This window comes from Hippocampus comes, unplaced genomic scaffold, assembly GCF_001891065.2.
Source record: "Hippocampus comes isolate QL1 unplaced genomic scaffold, H_comes_QL1_v1.1 scaffold92, whole genome shotgun sequence".
NCBI classification, from domain to species: domain Eukaryota; kingdom Metazoa; phylum Chordata; class Actinopteri; order Syngnathiformes; family Syngnathidae; genus Hippocampus; species Hippocampus comes.
Window position 1 is genome coordinate 1,642,221 of NW_017805379.1, and position 14,574 is coordinate 1,656,794.

At 43.0% G+C, this 14,574-nt stretch overlaps 1 protein-coding gene across 2 annotated transcripts in view; it reads left to right on the plus strand.

Annotated features, from left to right (window-relative positions):
* The window catches only part of hs6st1a (heparan sulfate 6-O-sulfotransferase 1a), an 88,452-nt gene extending 80,008 nt beyond the window's left edge, over positions 1–8,444 (plus strand). Inside the window, exons 2-5 of one of the 2 annotated variants that reach the window (XM_019872549.1) lie at positions 1,815–2,040; positions 2,202–2,450; positions 3,230–4,061; positions 4,123–8,444. In XM_019872549.1, coding sequence (XP_019728108.1) covers positions 1,815–2,040; positions 2,202–2,450; positions 3,230–3,553 — 799 coding nt within the window. In that variant the 3' untranslated portion in view covers positions 3,554–4,061; positions 4,123–8,444. The remainder of the gene's footprint in view (positions 1–1,814; positions 2,041–2,201; positions 2,451–3,229; positions 4,062–4,122) is intronic. The other variant, XM_019872550.1, reaches the window with a different exon arrangement.
* Positions 8,445–14,574: the final 6,130 nt, after the last annotated feature.

The following is a 14,574-nucleotide window of genomic DNA, read 5'->3' on the forward strand; positions in this document are numbered from 1 at the left end:
CCCCCCCAATACTTGATTTTGTTTTGTTCTTTTTTTTTTAAATTGTCTTCGACTCGCGAGGACATATTTGGGTTGCGCCTGTTTTGTCATCTGCGATCTCCATGATTTAATTTGATGTGGTCCAGGATTTGAGGATTTGTGGAGTTCATGAGGGCACACTGGGTTTTTAGCAGGACGCTTTTATGTCTAGTCGACGACTCCCCCCCAACCCCCCTAATTTCTCAAAACCAAGGCTTTACTGATGGATGGATGCTTACAGCGAAACGTGCATGCGTGTGTTCAAAGATGAATCCATACCATCACATACACACTAATGAGGACGTGTTGATTGATTAGACGGCAGTAATTAGGTGGAGTTTGAAGGCATGGAAAAGGTCTCCGCTCTGCTGGGAGGGTCCCTTCCGGAGGTGTGTGATGTGCTCCATTATCAGAAGAAAAACACAGAGTAAAAAAATAAATAAATAAATACACACACACACACACACACACACACACACACACACACACACACACACACACACACACACACAAAGAGAAAACACAAACAAAAATCAGCTAACGCAGCCAAAAACTCATACAGACAAAAGCACACGGGCTTTGTGCAAGCAAAACACATTCAAAAAAAACACATAGCTGATCACAAGCATACACTCAAAAAACAAAACACTCAGGCAAAAAAAAACCCCAAAACAAAACAACATGAGCAAACAAGCGCATACAAAAAGAAAAGTTACACTGAAAAAATGCACATGGCAATGCAAGGCAGCTATACTAAAAATAATAAAGAAAACTGTTTTTGAAGCGCTATAAACGAGCTCAATCTTGAGGGAAAAAAAAAAACATTTGAACCCGGGACCGACTTCTTCTGTTGGCAATTTATTCCATCCGTGTGCAGCATAAGAGCTGAATGCTGCTTCACCGTGTTTAGTTTCAACTCGAGCCTCCACGACTGCTTTCATGTCGAATTGCAGACATCACAGGCTGAAATGGAAAGCATTTGGACAATTGGAAGGCTCGAAACACTGAATTGAATCTCAAAATAGTTGTTGATTAATTTGATGATTAACTGTCAATGAATCGATTCATTTGGACACACATTCACGACCCAATGATTTAATGTGCACAACCATACACGACAACACACGTACACGCAAACAAATCAAGAACCCCCCCCCCCACACACACACACACACACTAAAAGAAGAGTAACTGCTGGATGCAACATGACTCATCCGTCTCTAGGGCAGTCCAATTCTTTTGCTCCCAGAACAGAGTGAAATATGATTGTGCCAGCATTTTAATTTCTCTCTCCCCCCCCCCCCCCCCCCCCCCATTTCCATTTCTCTTTGTGACCTGAAGACTGACCGGACGGCGGATGCACGTCCTGCCAAATGCCGTCTCTCCCATGTTGTTTCCCTGTCTGCTGCTCACATTTGTTAGACGCATCATCATCATCTAGCCTCTTTTTTTTTTTTTTTTTTTGCGTGTATACATAATGTTCTCCCCAACGAAGCGTCCCCTTCGCTTGTTGTGCGACCAACGCTGCCACCACTCGGCCAGAAGCGGAACTACACGCCATCTTATTATCATGTCACCACTCGCCTCCCCCTCCTCCTCTTTTCGGCTGTGCCACTCGGCGCGAGCAAAGTCATTAATTTAAATAGCATCCTCTTGTTTTCACTCTCTCTTAAACGCGGCCGTTAGCTTATTGATTAACCTTTTTGTCACGCGCAATTTTCAGTGCAATTTGCTCATCACTCTCTCTCTCTCTCCCTCCCCTCCCCCCTGTGGTGTTCTCCGCCTTTCCCCCCCAGCAGGAAGTTCTATTACATCACTCTACTGAGGGACCCGGTGTCGCGATACCTCAGCGAGTGGCGACACGTGCAACGGGGGGCCACATGGAAGACCTCGCTGCACATGTGCGACGGGCGCACGCCCACGCCCGAGGAGCTGCCCGCCTGCTACGACGGCTCCGACTGGTCGGGGTGCACCCTGCAACAGTTCATGGACTGTCCCTACAACCTGGCCAACAACCGACAGGTGAAGCCACGCCGACGATTTTTGACCCATTTTGGGTTATTTATGACCCAACAGTTTTTCTTCTGTGACTCTTCGCATGGGTCCAGGCAAAGGGATTTTACCCGTATTTATTTGAAGCTAATCATGGCGCCGACCATCTGGTGTCACTTCCTGTCCGGTAGGTGCGCATGTTGGCCGACCTGAGTCTGGTGGGCTGCTACAACATGTCCACCGTCCCCGAAAAGAAGCGAGCGCAGCTCCTCCTGGAGTCGGCCAAGAAGAACCTGCGAGACATGGCCTTCTTCGGCCTGACGGAGTACCAGCGCAAAACCCAGTTCCTGTTCGAGCGCACCTTCAGACTGCGCTTCATTCGGCCCTTCATGCAGTACAACAGCACCCGCGCCGCTGGGGTGGACCTGGACAACACGACGGTTTGTATTTTTGGAACTCATTTATCACTCACGTTTTGGGGGGGAACTCGAAGATGTAAAAAGTTTGTGATTCTGTACTACGACCATGTTGAAGCACTTTGCAAGTCTTTTAAACGAGGGCCCAAACAATTAATCAGCCGTCCGATTAAATCAGCTGATTTTGCAGTCTTTTCCCCGATTTTTGCCCCCCAAAATGTAGCCATCTATTCTTTTATTTAATCTTTTTTTTGGCTGATTTTTTTTCCTAAATGAACCATGACAACATGTCTAATTCACATCGGTATTGGTGTGTTTGCGAGATTCCCCCCAAAAAGCATTCATGATTTAATTTTTAGTTAGTTTAAATAGGCCAATTTATTTAGGGTGCAATTTTTTTTATTTGTATTTTATTTTTATTTTATTTATTTTTTTACACATTAACCATTACAACATGAGAGATGATAATCAAATATCACCCCTGTCCCCCTGAAACCATGTAAATGTTTAATCACCTCCACATATTACATACACAACGCACAACAAATTGATGGATAACTAGTGTTCAAATCAGAAGTCAAATATAGTCGCTGTTATTGTGGATTACAAATGACAATTTGAAATTTTGGTTCAGACTTTAGCAAGCATCATAGAACTTGACATGCTTGATTTGCTCTTGCGGGCCACATAAAATGATGTGGCGGGCCAGATCTGGCCCCCGGGCCTTGACTTTGACACCTGTGTTGTTAAGTGTTTAGGGAATAAACGAATTGAACTCATGATAGAAGTTTTCTATCTTCCAGGTGCAGCGTATCGAGGAGCTTAACGAGCTCGACATGGAGCTGTACGACTACGCCCGGGACCTGTTCCAGCAGCGCTACCAGTACACCAGGCAGCAAGAGCGCCGGCTGCAGCGCATCAAGAACCACCTGCAACAGAGCCACCAAGGCCTGGGCCTGGGCCTCAGCCTGTGGCCCTCGGCTCACCGCCACCCCCCGGGATCCATCCGAGGTGAGGAGCGGGACGACGTCGGCGACGAGGAAGAGGGCGGCCGGACGGAGGAGGTGGCTGGGGGCGGCCGCCTCCCCACCGAGGACTACATGAGCCAGATCATCAACCGCTGGTAGCGATCAAAATGACGATCCTCAGACTGCTTTTGCATTTCAAGTGACCGTTTAAAAAAAACAAAAAAAACAAAACAAAACAAAAAAACTGCAGAGTTGGGTTGCACCGTTGCTATGGCGACCATGGACTGGCTGGCTCGGGTTCGCCCATTTATTTGCGATCCGCCCGTTACCCCCCACTGAGTTCCTCTGCGTCTCTCGCCGTCATTAGCGACCGAGGTTTATTTTTAAACGCGCTGACATGCAACTTTCTTTTCCTTGAACATGTGAATTCATTGGATCAGGTGGCAAGGGATCCGTCTATTTCCTGGACGGTGTTCTCCAACACCACATGGTTCACACTAAGGACCATTTTAGCTCATTGTGTCCTCTCCTCTTTGTGTGTGTGTGTGTGTGTGTGTGTGTATGCTATTGTAATAACACTGAGCCCAATGTGGCTGCCTGAAGACTTTTATTATGGAAAGCCGGTTGAAATGTTATTGTATTCAATATCCATGATGTCCAGCTTAAGGTCCGCATACTTGTGCTAGTCTTAGTGAGGATAAACCACCGCACTAGTATGCGGACACTAGTGCGGTGGTTTATCCTCACTAAGACAATTTAGCGCATTCGGGGAAAAAATGGCCAAAAAGCATTCAGGAAAGCTGTTTTGAGCATTTATTAGATATCCTTAGCCCAAGTATCCAATCACAGCTCACTTGCGAGCTACTGCGCTGCACTAGCGGGAAAAGCAATACTAAGAAGACACAGTCGTTCTACTTGTCGTGAATACGATGGATGAACTCTGATAGAGTGGAAAAGGCGGTACTAGTGAGGCAACATTGGCCACTAATTGATGACTGGCGCTACTAATGACTTCTGGTCAGTCCTCGTAGCAGACTGATGTCAATTAGTAAAAAGTTTTGCCTCACTTGGAACATGTTGGCCGACTAGTGTAAAAAAAAAAAAATGTTATAACCGGTTGGAACAAAAAGTTTTCTTGCTGTTATAAGGCCCCGGTTGTTCGAGCAGGGGTTCTAGTTGGTCGACTGGATATCGAATAACTGCTGAAACGGCTTTCCAATATCTTACTGATGTTTTGTTTTAGTTAGCATCCGAGCAGCCTTGTCCGACGGACCGAAGCCTCGCGCCGACGTTTAGGGAGCGAGCGCTCTCTCTCTCTCCCCGGTTTCACCTGCAGACTCTTGACAGCCAATTAGCGCGGCTCACACCGGTCGGGGCGCTTTTTCAAAGCCATGGCGAAGGCCTTAAACTGCAGACACGAGGAGGGAAGAAGCGGTCACCGTGGCGGCCGGAGCCTTTAATTTAGCGCCTGGCATTTTTCCTCTTTCTTTTGTTTGGTTTCACTTTTTTTTTTCTCTCTCCCTGCTTCTCTTCAGATCAAACGGGTGGTTCATTAGTTACTTTTAAGCACTGGGGCTGCAGTGCTTAATTGCGGCAAGGAAACTGCGGTGTGTGGGCCCTTTGCGGACCCCCGCAGAGAGCATTAGGTCACGGTCTAATGTTGTCTGCCAAAAGAAAGGAAGCTGCTCCGAATCTTAAATCACACGAGCTCAGTCATTCCCAACCTTTATTAAGCCAAGACACACACTGTATTTGCCATACACCATCAAACAACATTCCGAAAAGTATTTCGTGTTCTCCTGCATATTCGAGATTCGCTACTCAATTATTATTTTTTATTGTAGACCATTTTTGTAGCTCCATACTTGCTTTAAAAAAAATATATATATAGCCTATTCCAAAAGAAGGTTTATGATTGCCTATACCTGTCGATGCCACAAGTCTAATAGACAAGTAGTGCTTTGGCGCCATCTTGGGGCCATGGCAGTGTTCAAGCTCATAACACGACCCTGGAAATGACTTCGCGATGATTTGATTTTGACTTACAGTCCTAAAAAATAAAAATTAAAAAAAAAGTACCATCACAGACTCTCCGTAGTTTCAAACAACCCAGGCTAAACTTAGCTTCTCCCAAATCTACAAAGCTTCTCATCTAGTTGAGATGTGTGAAGGATGTAGCGAAAGAGGATTGTATTGTTCTGCCGGTCACTATACATTGCTGGCATAGATAGATAAGCGCGAGCGTCATTATTTGTCTTCAATTCTTCATAATTTTGCCAGCTGTCACGCAAATTTGGATCCTTTCCTTTGGCACAGTGGTTGGGAATCACTGCGTTAGCGTCACCGCCCGTCGTTTCTGTCAAACGATTGCCAGTTAACATTCTGCATTTTAAAGTGTCTTTTGTGTGTGTGTGTGTGTGTGTGTGTGTGTGTGTGTGTGTGTGTGTGTGTGTGCGTGTGCGTGTGTGTGTGTAAATAGTATGTACAGTACGCCTCCTACTGGCGTATGTTTATGCCTTTGTAAATAGTGTGATTGACCGAATGAGCGCCGACTTTCATAACTAATAATAATTTTGTTGTTTAATCGGCAGCGGCGGCGGTCAACCTCGCTGCCGTAGCGACCAATCCGATGCTCACGCCTCCCCCGTCAGGTGATTGTACTGCTATGATCCTTATTTATGTTTGATAAATCTGCCCCCTCCCCCCCCCTCCCAGTTTGCATGTGTTCAGGTTTAGAAAAGGACAGGGTTGATGGCATTATTGAAGAATTTATGACTACTTTAGAACAATTTTTTTTCCCTCTCGTTATCTCTGTAGCAAACACAGACATCATCAAATTAGCGTAACTTTTTTTTTTTCTGAAAAATTCACTGGATGAAGTGGGCTGACTTTTTTTTTTTTCTGAAAAATTAAGTCATCGGGATTAAATCCACACTTGGGGAAGCAAGCTACAATTGCAAATGTTTGTGTCTGCCATAAAAAGTGCCATCGTCAGTTCAATTGGGATGCAGAAAAAAAAAAAGAAAAAAATAGTTGGAATGAAAATGGCTGCTTTGGGAGTTATTTTATACACTTTATTTTGTATTATTTAAATGGAGACTTCTCAACAGTGGAAAAGTGGAGTAAATGGTCGTACTTTTTTTTTTTTTAAATATGACAAAAACGGAGCACAAATACTTGGACACACTAATAAGCAAAAATATTTTATTATGATTACATTGTGCCCTTAAAATAAATAGTTGACTTGATAATTTTTTTGAAACGTTTTTTTTTTTCTTTTTTTTTCCCGGTAAAAAAATCCGCAGAAATTACAAATGTGTGGAAATGACTACAAGATATTGACCTAAAACTACAATGAAAAATATTTGTGTTTAATATATGAAATTTGAGCACAAATATTAACTCAATAGGCGACATTTTAGAGTCGACTTCAAAATACAAAATTATGAACCTGCAGAAAATAGCGACAAATTGCAATCGTGTCGGTTCATTGACGCAGAAACGCGAACACAAAAATACAAAATGGCTGAAATGATTCATGAAAATGAAGAATATTTTTGTGTTCAGCTGGAAATAATTGTGTTTTCACTTGGCATAAAAATATCTATAGTAATATATATTTTTGTAGTCCAAAATACACTGGTGTAGGTTTGATTGACAAAATTCTATACACACTATATTTTGGTGTTAAACTGACGAGGGCAATTTTGTAGACCTGAAAATCAAATTTTGACCTGCATAATACAAACTGGTTGAATTTATTAACTTTCAGATATTAATGTTTATTTTATTTTATTTTTTTTGGTACAACTGACAAAATAATTGCAGGTAATCAGGTTTACATCCAAATATTAAGTCAACTTTTATTTTAATTTTTTTTTTTTTTTTTTTTTTAAATTAAGTGCTGTACTAAACCAACTTTAGCAAAAAGAGGCAGGGAAAGTAAACGTTGCGGCTCCACCATTTATCTTTCCGACTAACCCTAATGAGATGATTTGTATGACATCCCAATACGAGCTGTCAAAACCCAACCGCGGCGTCAAGTGTTGAGGCGCGACAACCAATAAAAGGGCGCAAGGGAGGAGCGAATGTACGATTGAAGAGCGGCCATGACACTGAATGTAGTCCGGCTTTGGTGTCAACAGGGCGCTGACGACGGGCTGCTTATTGTGTAGCCTTTCCAAATGCAAAAAGGGGAAACGTGGAAATGTTTGTTTTCTTTTTTTTTTTTTGTCCCATGAGAAATGTTTTTGTTTTTTTTTTTTTTTTAATTTGTGCAAAACATACAATGGTGTCTTGAGATACACGTTAAATCATATTTCGCCATTAAAATGAATGGAAATGCTTTTAAACCGTTCCATCCTCCCTCACGAAAATAAAACAAAGATTTAAATAAAGAAAATGCACTCTGGAATTTTGTACAGTAGAATCGAAACAACCGGTTTTTGGCATCATGATGAATTCACGGCAGAAATCTTCTGGGTGATTTGTCACGACAATGCAGTCATGCCGACAAACAAAGAAGACTTTCACAACTACTGTAAGTGACTCAATAACTGCAGTAAGGTCTTTTTTTTTTTGCAGATGATAAAGAATATATGCCAATACGTATTGTATTTCTTGCTAGTCTGTTGTTCACGTGTTGCTTTACCGTTTAGGTTCAAATATCGGCCAAATGAGAGCTCGTATCTTGGAAAAACTCAAAAGTCGGGTGATTCGTATCTCAAGGCACCACGGTACAATTGTTCTGACGCCAAACTCCGACTCACAAAAGATCCCACATTAATTTCACTGAAATGATTCCAGAATGATGTCTTAACATGTTTCTATCGTGGCAGCAAAGCAACACGTGTTGCGATCCTGTTTATTATTGTTGTTGTTGTTGTTTTTTTTTTTTGGGGGGGGGGGGGGTGTGATCGAGACTTTGTTGGAATTGGCAATCCTTCTCAGGCTGTTCCTGGATGCATACTCTTCATCACCATTCTGGCTCCGGTTCTGAATGCAACCATGAAACATGAAGCCACCAATTAAAAGATTTCATTTTTACAGACTTGACCGTGTCGTGCTTGCATGTTCTCATCAGGTTGAGCTGCTGGCAGTCTCTCACACAAATACGACACAAGCGCACTTCGCTAGGCAAGATGTTAACATGAACATTGTTAATCATTAGTACAATCTTAATCATTATCTCCAAGGACAAGATGAGTAGCCCAGGTCTGTTATAAAAAATAAAATAGCTCACCAGTGATGGGACATTGTGACTTACTAAGAAGAATCAAAACAGAGGAATGTTAATATTTGTTTGTTTGTTTGTTTGTTTTAACATGGTATACATTGCTTCTTTCACAAATATTCGATATTTTGTTTAAAAAAATAAAAATTTGTTTTTAAGCTGGAATTTTAATGCCGTGACACCGCGATATTTTTTGCTCACGATTATCATCCCATCAGAATCTCATATCGGACCATGCCTCATATCAACTCAAATGTGCCCCTTTTAGCAATTAAAGCGTGACCACACCAAGCCGACGTCGGCTGCGCCGTAGCTACGCCGTCGGTTGCCAATTTGGAGCGATTCTACTTGGTGAATCGGCGTCCGTACAGCTTTGTTCTGTATCGAATATAAATCGCATATTGGCATTACCATCTGCTGCATCTCGAATGCGGAGGCCTTCACTAATGAAAACAAAGCACACAGACAGACGTCCACTAAATGATGATGATGATGATGATGATGATGATGATGATTATGGTTTATCGTGGATGGAGATAAATCATCAATGAAAAGCTTTTTCGCGGGCGGGCAGGCAATTGGAGCGTTGCCCAGCTGGCACCGGATGAGGCATGTCGTCGGCTTGACTGAGTTTGCATTTCTGGCATCTGCTCCGACGTTCCGTTCGACATCAAATCTGAACTTTCTGTCGATGTTCTCTGCACTTTAAAATGTTTCAAGAGGGTGGCTAGGGTGACACAAAATCTCACCGCTCGTCTCACAACTCAAATGTTATCAGGTCAACACTGGCTGTGCAGCGAACACGGCTGGCGTCATTATTTATCATCTGATCCACTATCAGGGTTTCGTGAAATAAAAATCGGACATACAGTGTTGCCTCACTTGCGCGCGTCAAAAATTCCATGACCTCCCATGATTTTTTTTTCTTTTTCAATTTTCCCATTCGAGTAACATAACGTATTCCCTTCTAAGTAGGGAGTGCACACGCGTGAAAGCTACATTTCAAGCAGATGCCCGGAAAGTAGTTATGGCAATATTTGGCCGGCTAACACCGTTTTAGTAATTGGAATATTTGGCCAGCTGACACCTTGGCTTTTGGCCGGCTGACCCCATGAGAGCAGCAAACAAAAGTTGAATGTCGGACCTGAAAGATGAAGTAGCTTAGCGCTAGCTAGGAACAGGCTTGTAGGAAACCAAAGAGAAAATAAACATTTTTGTTTTGCCGTTGGATAGTGTACGGCATGAATCCTAGAAATTAAGGGAAGTTATTTTCAACTAAAAAAAAAAAAAAAAACTTTCCTTGCTGTTTTGTCACTTCTATCTCATGCACTGATTCGCTAGCTAACAGCCAATCAGACTGATCAATTGTCATCGACGGGCGACGCCATTTTGCATACTGCTGATCGACGACTCGGTCATACAAATCGCATCGATGAAGCGCGACTTAGATTTGTTCGTGCTTGTTTTTTGAGCGTGTGCGAGGCAGGATTGGGATTTGTGTGCATTTTATTTTGAAAATCTCGATTTTGAGACAGAACTTGTCAGATTATCCAAAAAGTGCCTCCCCAGCTCTCTCTCTCTTTCTCTCTCTCAAGGACATTGTCAGCTGCTTCCCTTTTGCTTAAATGTTCTTCACGTGTGTAGAGAGTGACTTCTATTCACATTAGCTGTGAACCAGAGCGAGCCGAGTGTGTTTCATAAGTAAATATATCGTATCGTCTCATGAACAGATGTTTGGGGACTGCGCGGTGCTTTTAGTCGAGGAGCTGTCGCGTTTGTGATTAATAACAACCCAAATGTGTCATGTCGGCAGGATGACTTTTAAATTGGAAAATGTCAAAGCTGAGGTTGCTTCTTCTTGTCTTTTCTCTCTCCCTTCAGATGAAATCTCAGGAAAGCTCGGAAGGAAGTTGTTGTCGAGTTTGTTTTGGGAATAATCTGCTCCAAAGTCCAAGGTTATTATTGCGCGCGAGGAGACTCTCGTCGTATTAAGTCGCAGCCGATTTGTTTTTGTGTCGATCGATGGAAGAAGTTCAGCGCAGTTCTAATTTATGGTCATTAGTCGTCCAGTCTGATATCATCAATTTCGGCGTAAAAGTGCAACATAACAAAATACGGGAAAAAGTCAAGTGCTGTGAATGGTTTCCGAATGTGCTGCATACTTATCTTTGCAACGGTATGATATGGCTTGATTTGCATGAATAAATATATTTTTAATGTACATCTGATATTTTTTTTTTTTTGCGCTTCCGGTAGGCGATAACGACGTGCGCTCCCGAGGAGCGTGACACATTTATGGATATGCAACGACGACGCGCGGCACAGCTTGTCTCATGTGGTCGCTGCGAGTGATTCGATGACATACGTGGCACACTTTGACAGTTGTGGGGCAAGCGCGCAGCTGATGTCATGCAGACGGGGGGGGGGGGGGCTTTTAATACGCACGCAGAGAGAAAGCGGGAGCAGGGTGTGTGTGTAATATTCATAAGGAGCGTCATGGCGTCCTTGGACTGATGTGCTGCTGATACGATATTCACGACACACTTGTGTGTGAGATGGCTTCCACTCTGTTGTTTCTTCTGCCCCATTTCTCGCACAGAATGTTCAATGGCAGCTCGTTAGATGTTGGATAGGGCGCTCGAGAAAACGGAAAAATGAGCCCAACCCGACCCAATCCAATTAGCCCTCTTCCGACATTTAACTACGAGTTCTCGGTTGTCCCACTCGATCTGTTTTGCTGTGGCTTTTTGCCCGTTTTCGTACACAGCTGAGCAATATGTTGAGTTGACAGTAATTCATCCAAGCTTTTCCTTTGTTTTGGTTCAAAATGTTTGAAGAAAATATTATTTGCCCTTGAATGAAAGCCTTTACAGAGTTTCCACCAATCGGGTGTCTTGTTAGTATAAAATGGCGATCTGATTTGAAATCCGTTCTACAAAATTATCATTCAAGAGTCCGTCCATCCATCTATCCATTTTCGGATCCACTTTATCTTCACAAGGCTTGCGGGGGGTGCTGGAGCCTCTCCCAGCTTTCTTCGGGGAGTAGGCAAGGTACACCCTGAACTGGTTGCCAGCCAATCGCAGGGCACACACAGACGAACAACCATTCGTGCTCACAATCACACCGAGAGACATTTTAGAGTGATCCATTAACCTGCCATGCATGATTTGGAAGGTGGAAGGAAACCGGAGTACCCGGAGAAAACCTACGCAGGCATGGGGAGAACATGCAATCTTCCCACAGTAAGGCCGGAGCCGGAATCGAACCCTGCACCTCCGCACTGTGAGGTCGACGCGCTAACCAGTCGACCACCGGGCCGCCTGAAATGTCTGTTATCCACCAAAAAGTCATCTAATCAAGAGGAGAAAAAGGAGAATACTTTTGAAAAATGCCAGGGTTCTATCTAGAATTACGTTAAAACCTTTTCCCTTCCGATACTTTACCAATACGGAATTTGGTATTGGCTGACACAGATTTCACACTGCAAGCGGGCCAATGTAAGTTAAAAATGTCACGTTACAAAAGAGGTGGCACAAATTCCCTCACGGTCTCTTTGATACCAGAAAGCACCTGTGCGTGCGTGTGCGTAAATGAGCGCGAGAGAGAGAGATCAAAACAGGACTGTATTTTTCCTGTCTGTATGTGCATTGGTGTGTGTGTGTGTGTGCGTGTGTGTGTGTGGATATAGGAAGCTTTGCCTTTGGCTATTACACACACACACACACACACACACACACACACTCTCTTTATGCATCCCAACCGGCCCCCTGCCTGGCTCATGCCCACACAAGCAAAGGTGTCACGCTCCACCTGCAAAGACTGTGAGAGTGGAGGTTATTAATGACTACATACGCTAACAACCTCACAGAGGAGGAGAAGGAGAAGCAGACATGCTGGGAAAAAAAAATGAGAGACAATTGTTCAGACGAGCGTCGGGGAAGGTGAAATCAGACAAGAGCAGGACGGAGGTGGCGTAACTTTGATACAGTACAGCGAGTAGAACTCCATCCAGGAACATGTGCCCCCTATATATATATATATATATATATATATATACATATTAGAAAGATCCGCCCTGCAAAACAAGCCGATTTCACCGTCAATATGTCCATAGTTCCTTAGCCTTGGGGTCATGTATAGACTCCTTTCACCATGTCATCATCCGAGCCCCTCCTCATCTTCTGGGGCATGAAAAGGAGCTACAAAGTGGATGCAGTGGCAAAGGATAAATGAAGAAGTTTGATGGTACATTAGGAAAAAAGATATAAAGTGTACCAAGCGTGAGGGTGTCATTGGGTGACAGTGAGTTGGATTTAAGGGTCGCTTTACTCTAAAAGCTTGTAAGCAAGCAAGGCTAATACCCTCACCCCCCCCCCCACACACACACACACACACACACACGAGGAGTGTTAAGGATGGCCGGTAATTGAATAATGACACTAACACCTGTGATGGATGAGCTGACACTCTGCTCACTTTTCTCCCTCTATCACTGTCATCCTTCTTTCAGCGCAGCAACCCAACTGAATGACTCCCCCCCCCCTTACCTCACCCCACTTAGTTCAATCTTGTTTCTTTTAAGAGGGCAAGTCAAGTCAAAAGTTTGCTTTACAATATTATGTTCAACCCCACCCCCCCCCCTAGTCTAAACGTGGTATTCTGATGACTACAGTATTGTGTTTGTGGAATATGAGTCAAGCAGCAAAATTCAAATTTTTAAATCCATCTCAAGGCGGAACCATTTTGCCTTTTACTACAAAATATTAAAAATAATATTTTCAAAACCGAAGTCATCATTTTGGCAAGCACGCTTGACGACTTGGTGGGTTTGTCCTGTTTGTACTTTCAGCTAATGACCACATGGGGGTGCTCTACAACCGGACTACCAAGGAGAGGGCCTTTTCCCACCCACACGAAATTCAAGACGCTGGTGTTTTTCACCCTTTTTGTTGTTAATCATAATGCTCGTCAAGCTAAGCAGGTAAATATTTTCATGGAAAAGAACTCAACCTGAATATCGCATTCGGGTAATATTGTCGGTTTAAAAAAAAACATTTAGAAACAAATGAAAATAATTACAAAGTACATTCACAAAAACAATTACTATAAAATATTTGAGTCATATCTTGAGAAAAAAAAATATTACTACTACTAATACGTAATAAATATTCATTCATTTTGAAATTAAAATAAGTATATAATAAAATTAAATTAAAAAAAATCCAAAATAAAATATAATCTAATAATGACGTAAACAAAAAATAGGAACAGAATCTGAAATTAAGCAAGTATATGATTAACAGCGGGGGTTCCCCACCTTTTTTGACCGAAGATCAACTTTTCAAGCAACCGGCCTCCGCGATCGACCCGCTACCGCACGTGCACGCAAACACACTCACGCACACGCACACACACATGCCATGATAATCAACAGCCAAAACCGCCCTGAACATGATCCAAACAGAAAAATAAAGTTGATACAGGAGCTTGCGAGTTTATAAAAAGAAATCAGTGCCTACCTTAGTCGAGACCTGATGCGGCGACATCGGTCGCACTTTCGCAGCGTCTTCAGTACATCAACGTCACCATCGTAGCTCCCGTGTACCGTTTTAAAATGATTCTGTTGGCGCTCCAAATTCCCCCTTTTTTTGCCAGTGCCATCGCTGAATAGTACATGAAACGAACTCTTAATGAGAATAATAAAAAATAAAAATAAAAAAAAGATAACCAGGCAACAGCTGTGATCGCAAGCTGCAATTGCAGACTGCTGACCGCTAACAACTTCCGGTGATGCAGGTCACGTGCCGCCGTAGGTTAAAGGTGACATACAATACAGCACAGTATTTCTTTTTTACTGACCCCGTTGCATCATTTTTAAGCAAGCTGACTTTCAGGCAAAGTTCTATGCTATATACAACGTGTTTTTAGAAGACCGAAAATTTCA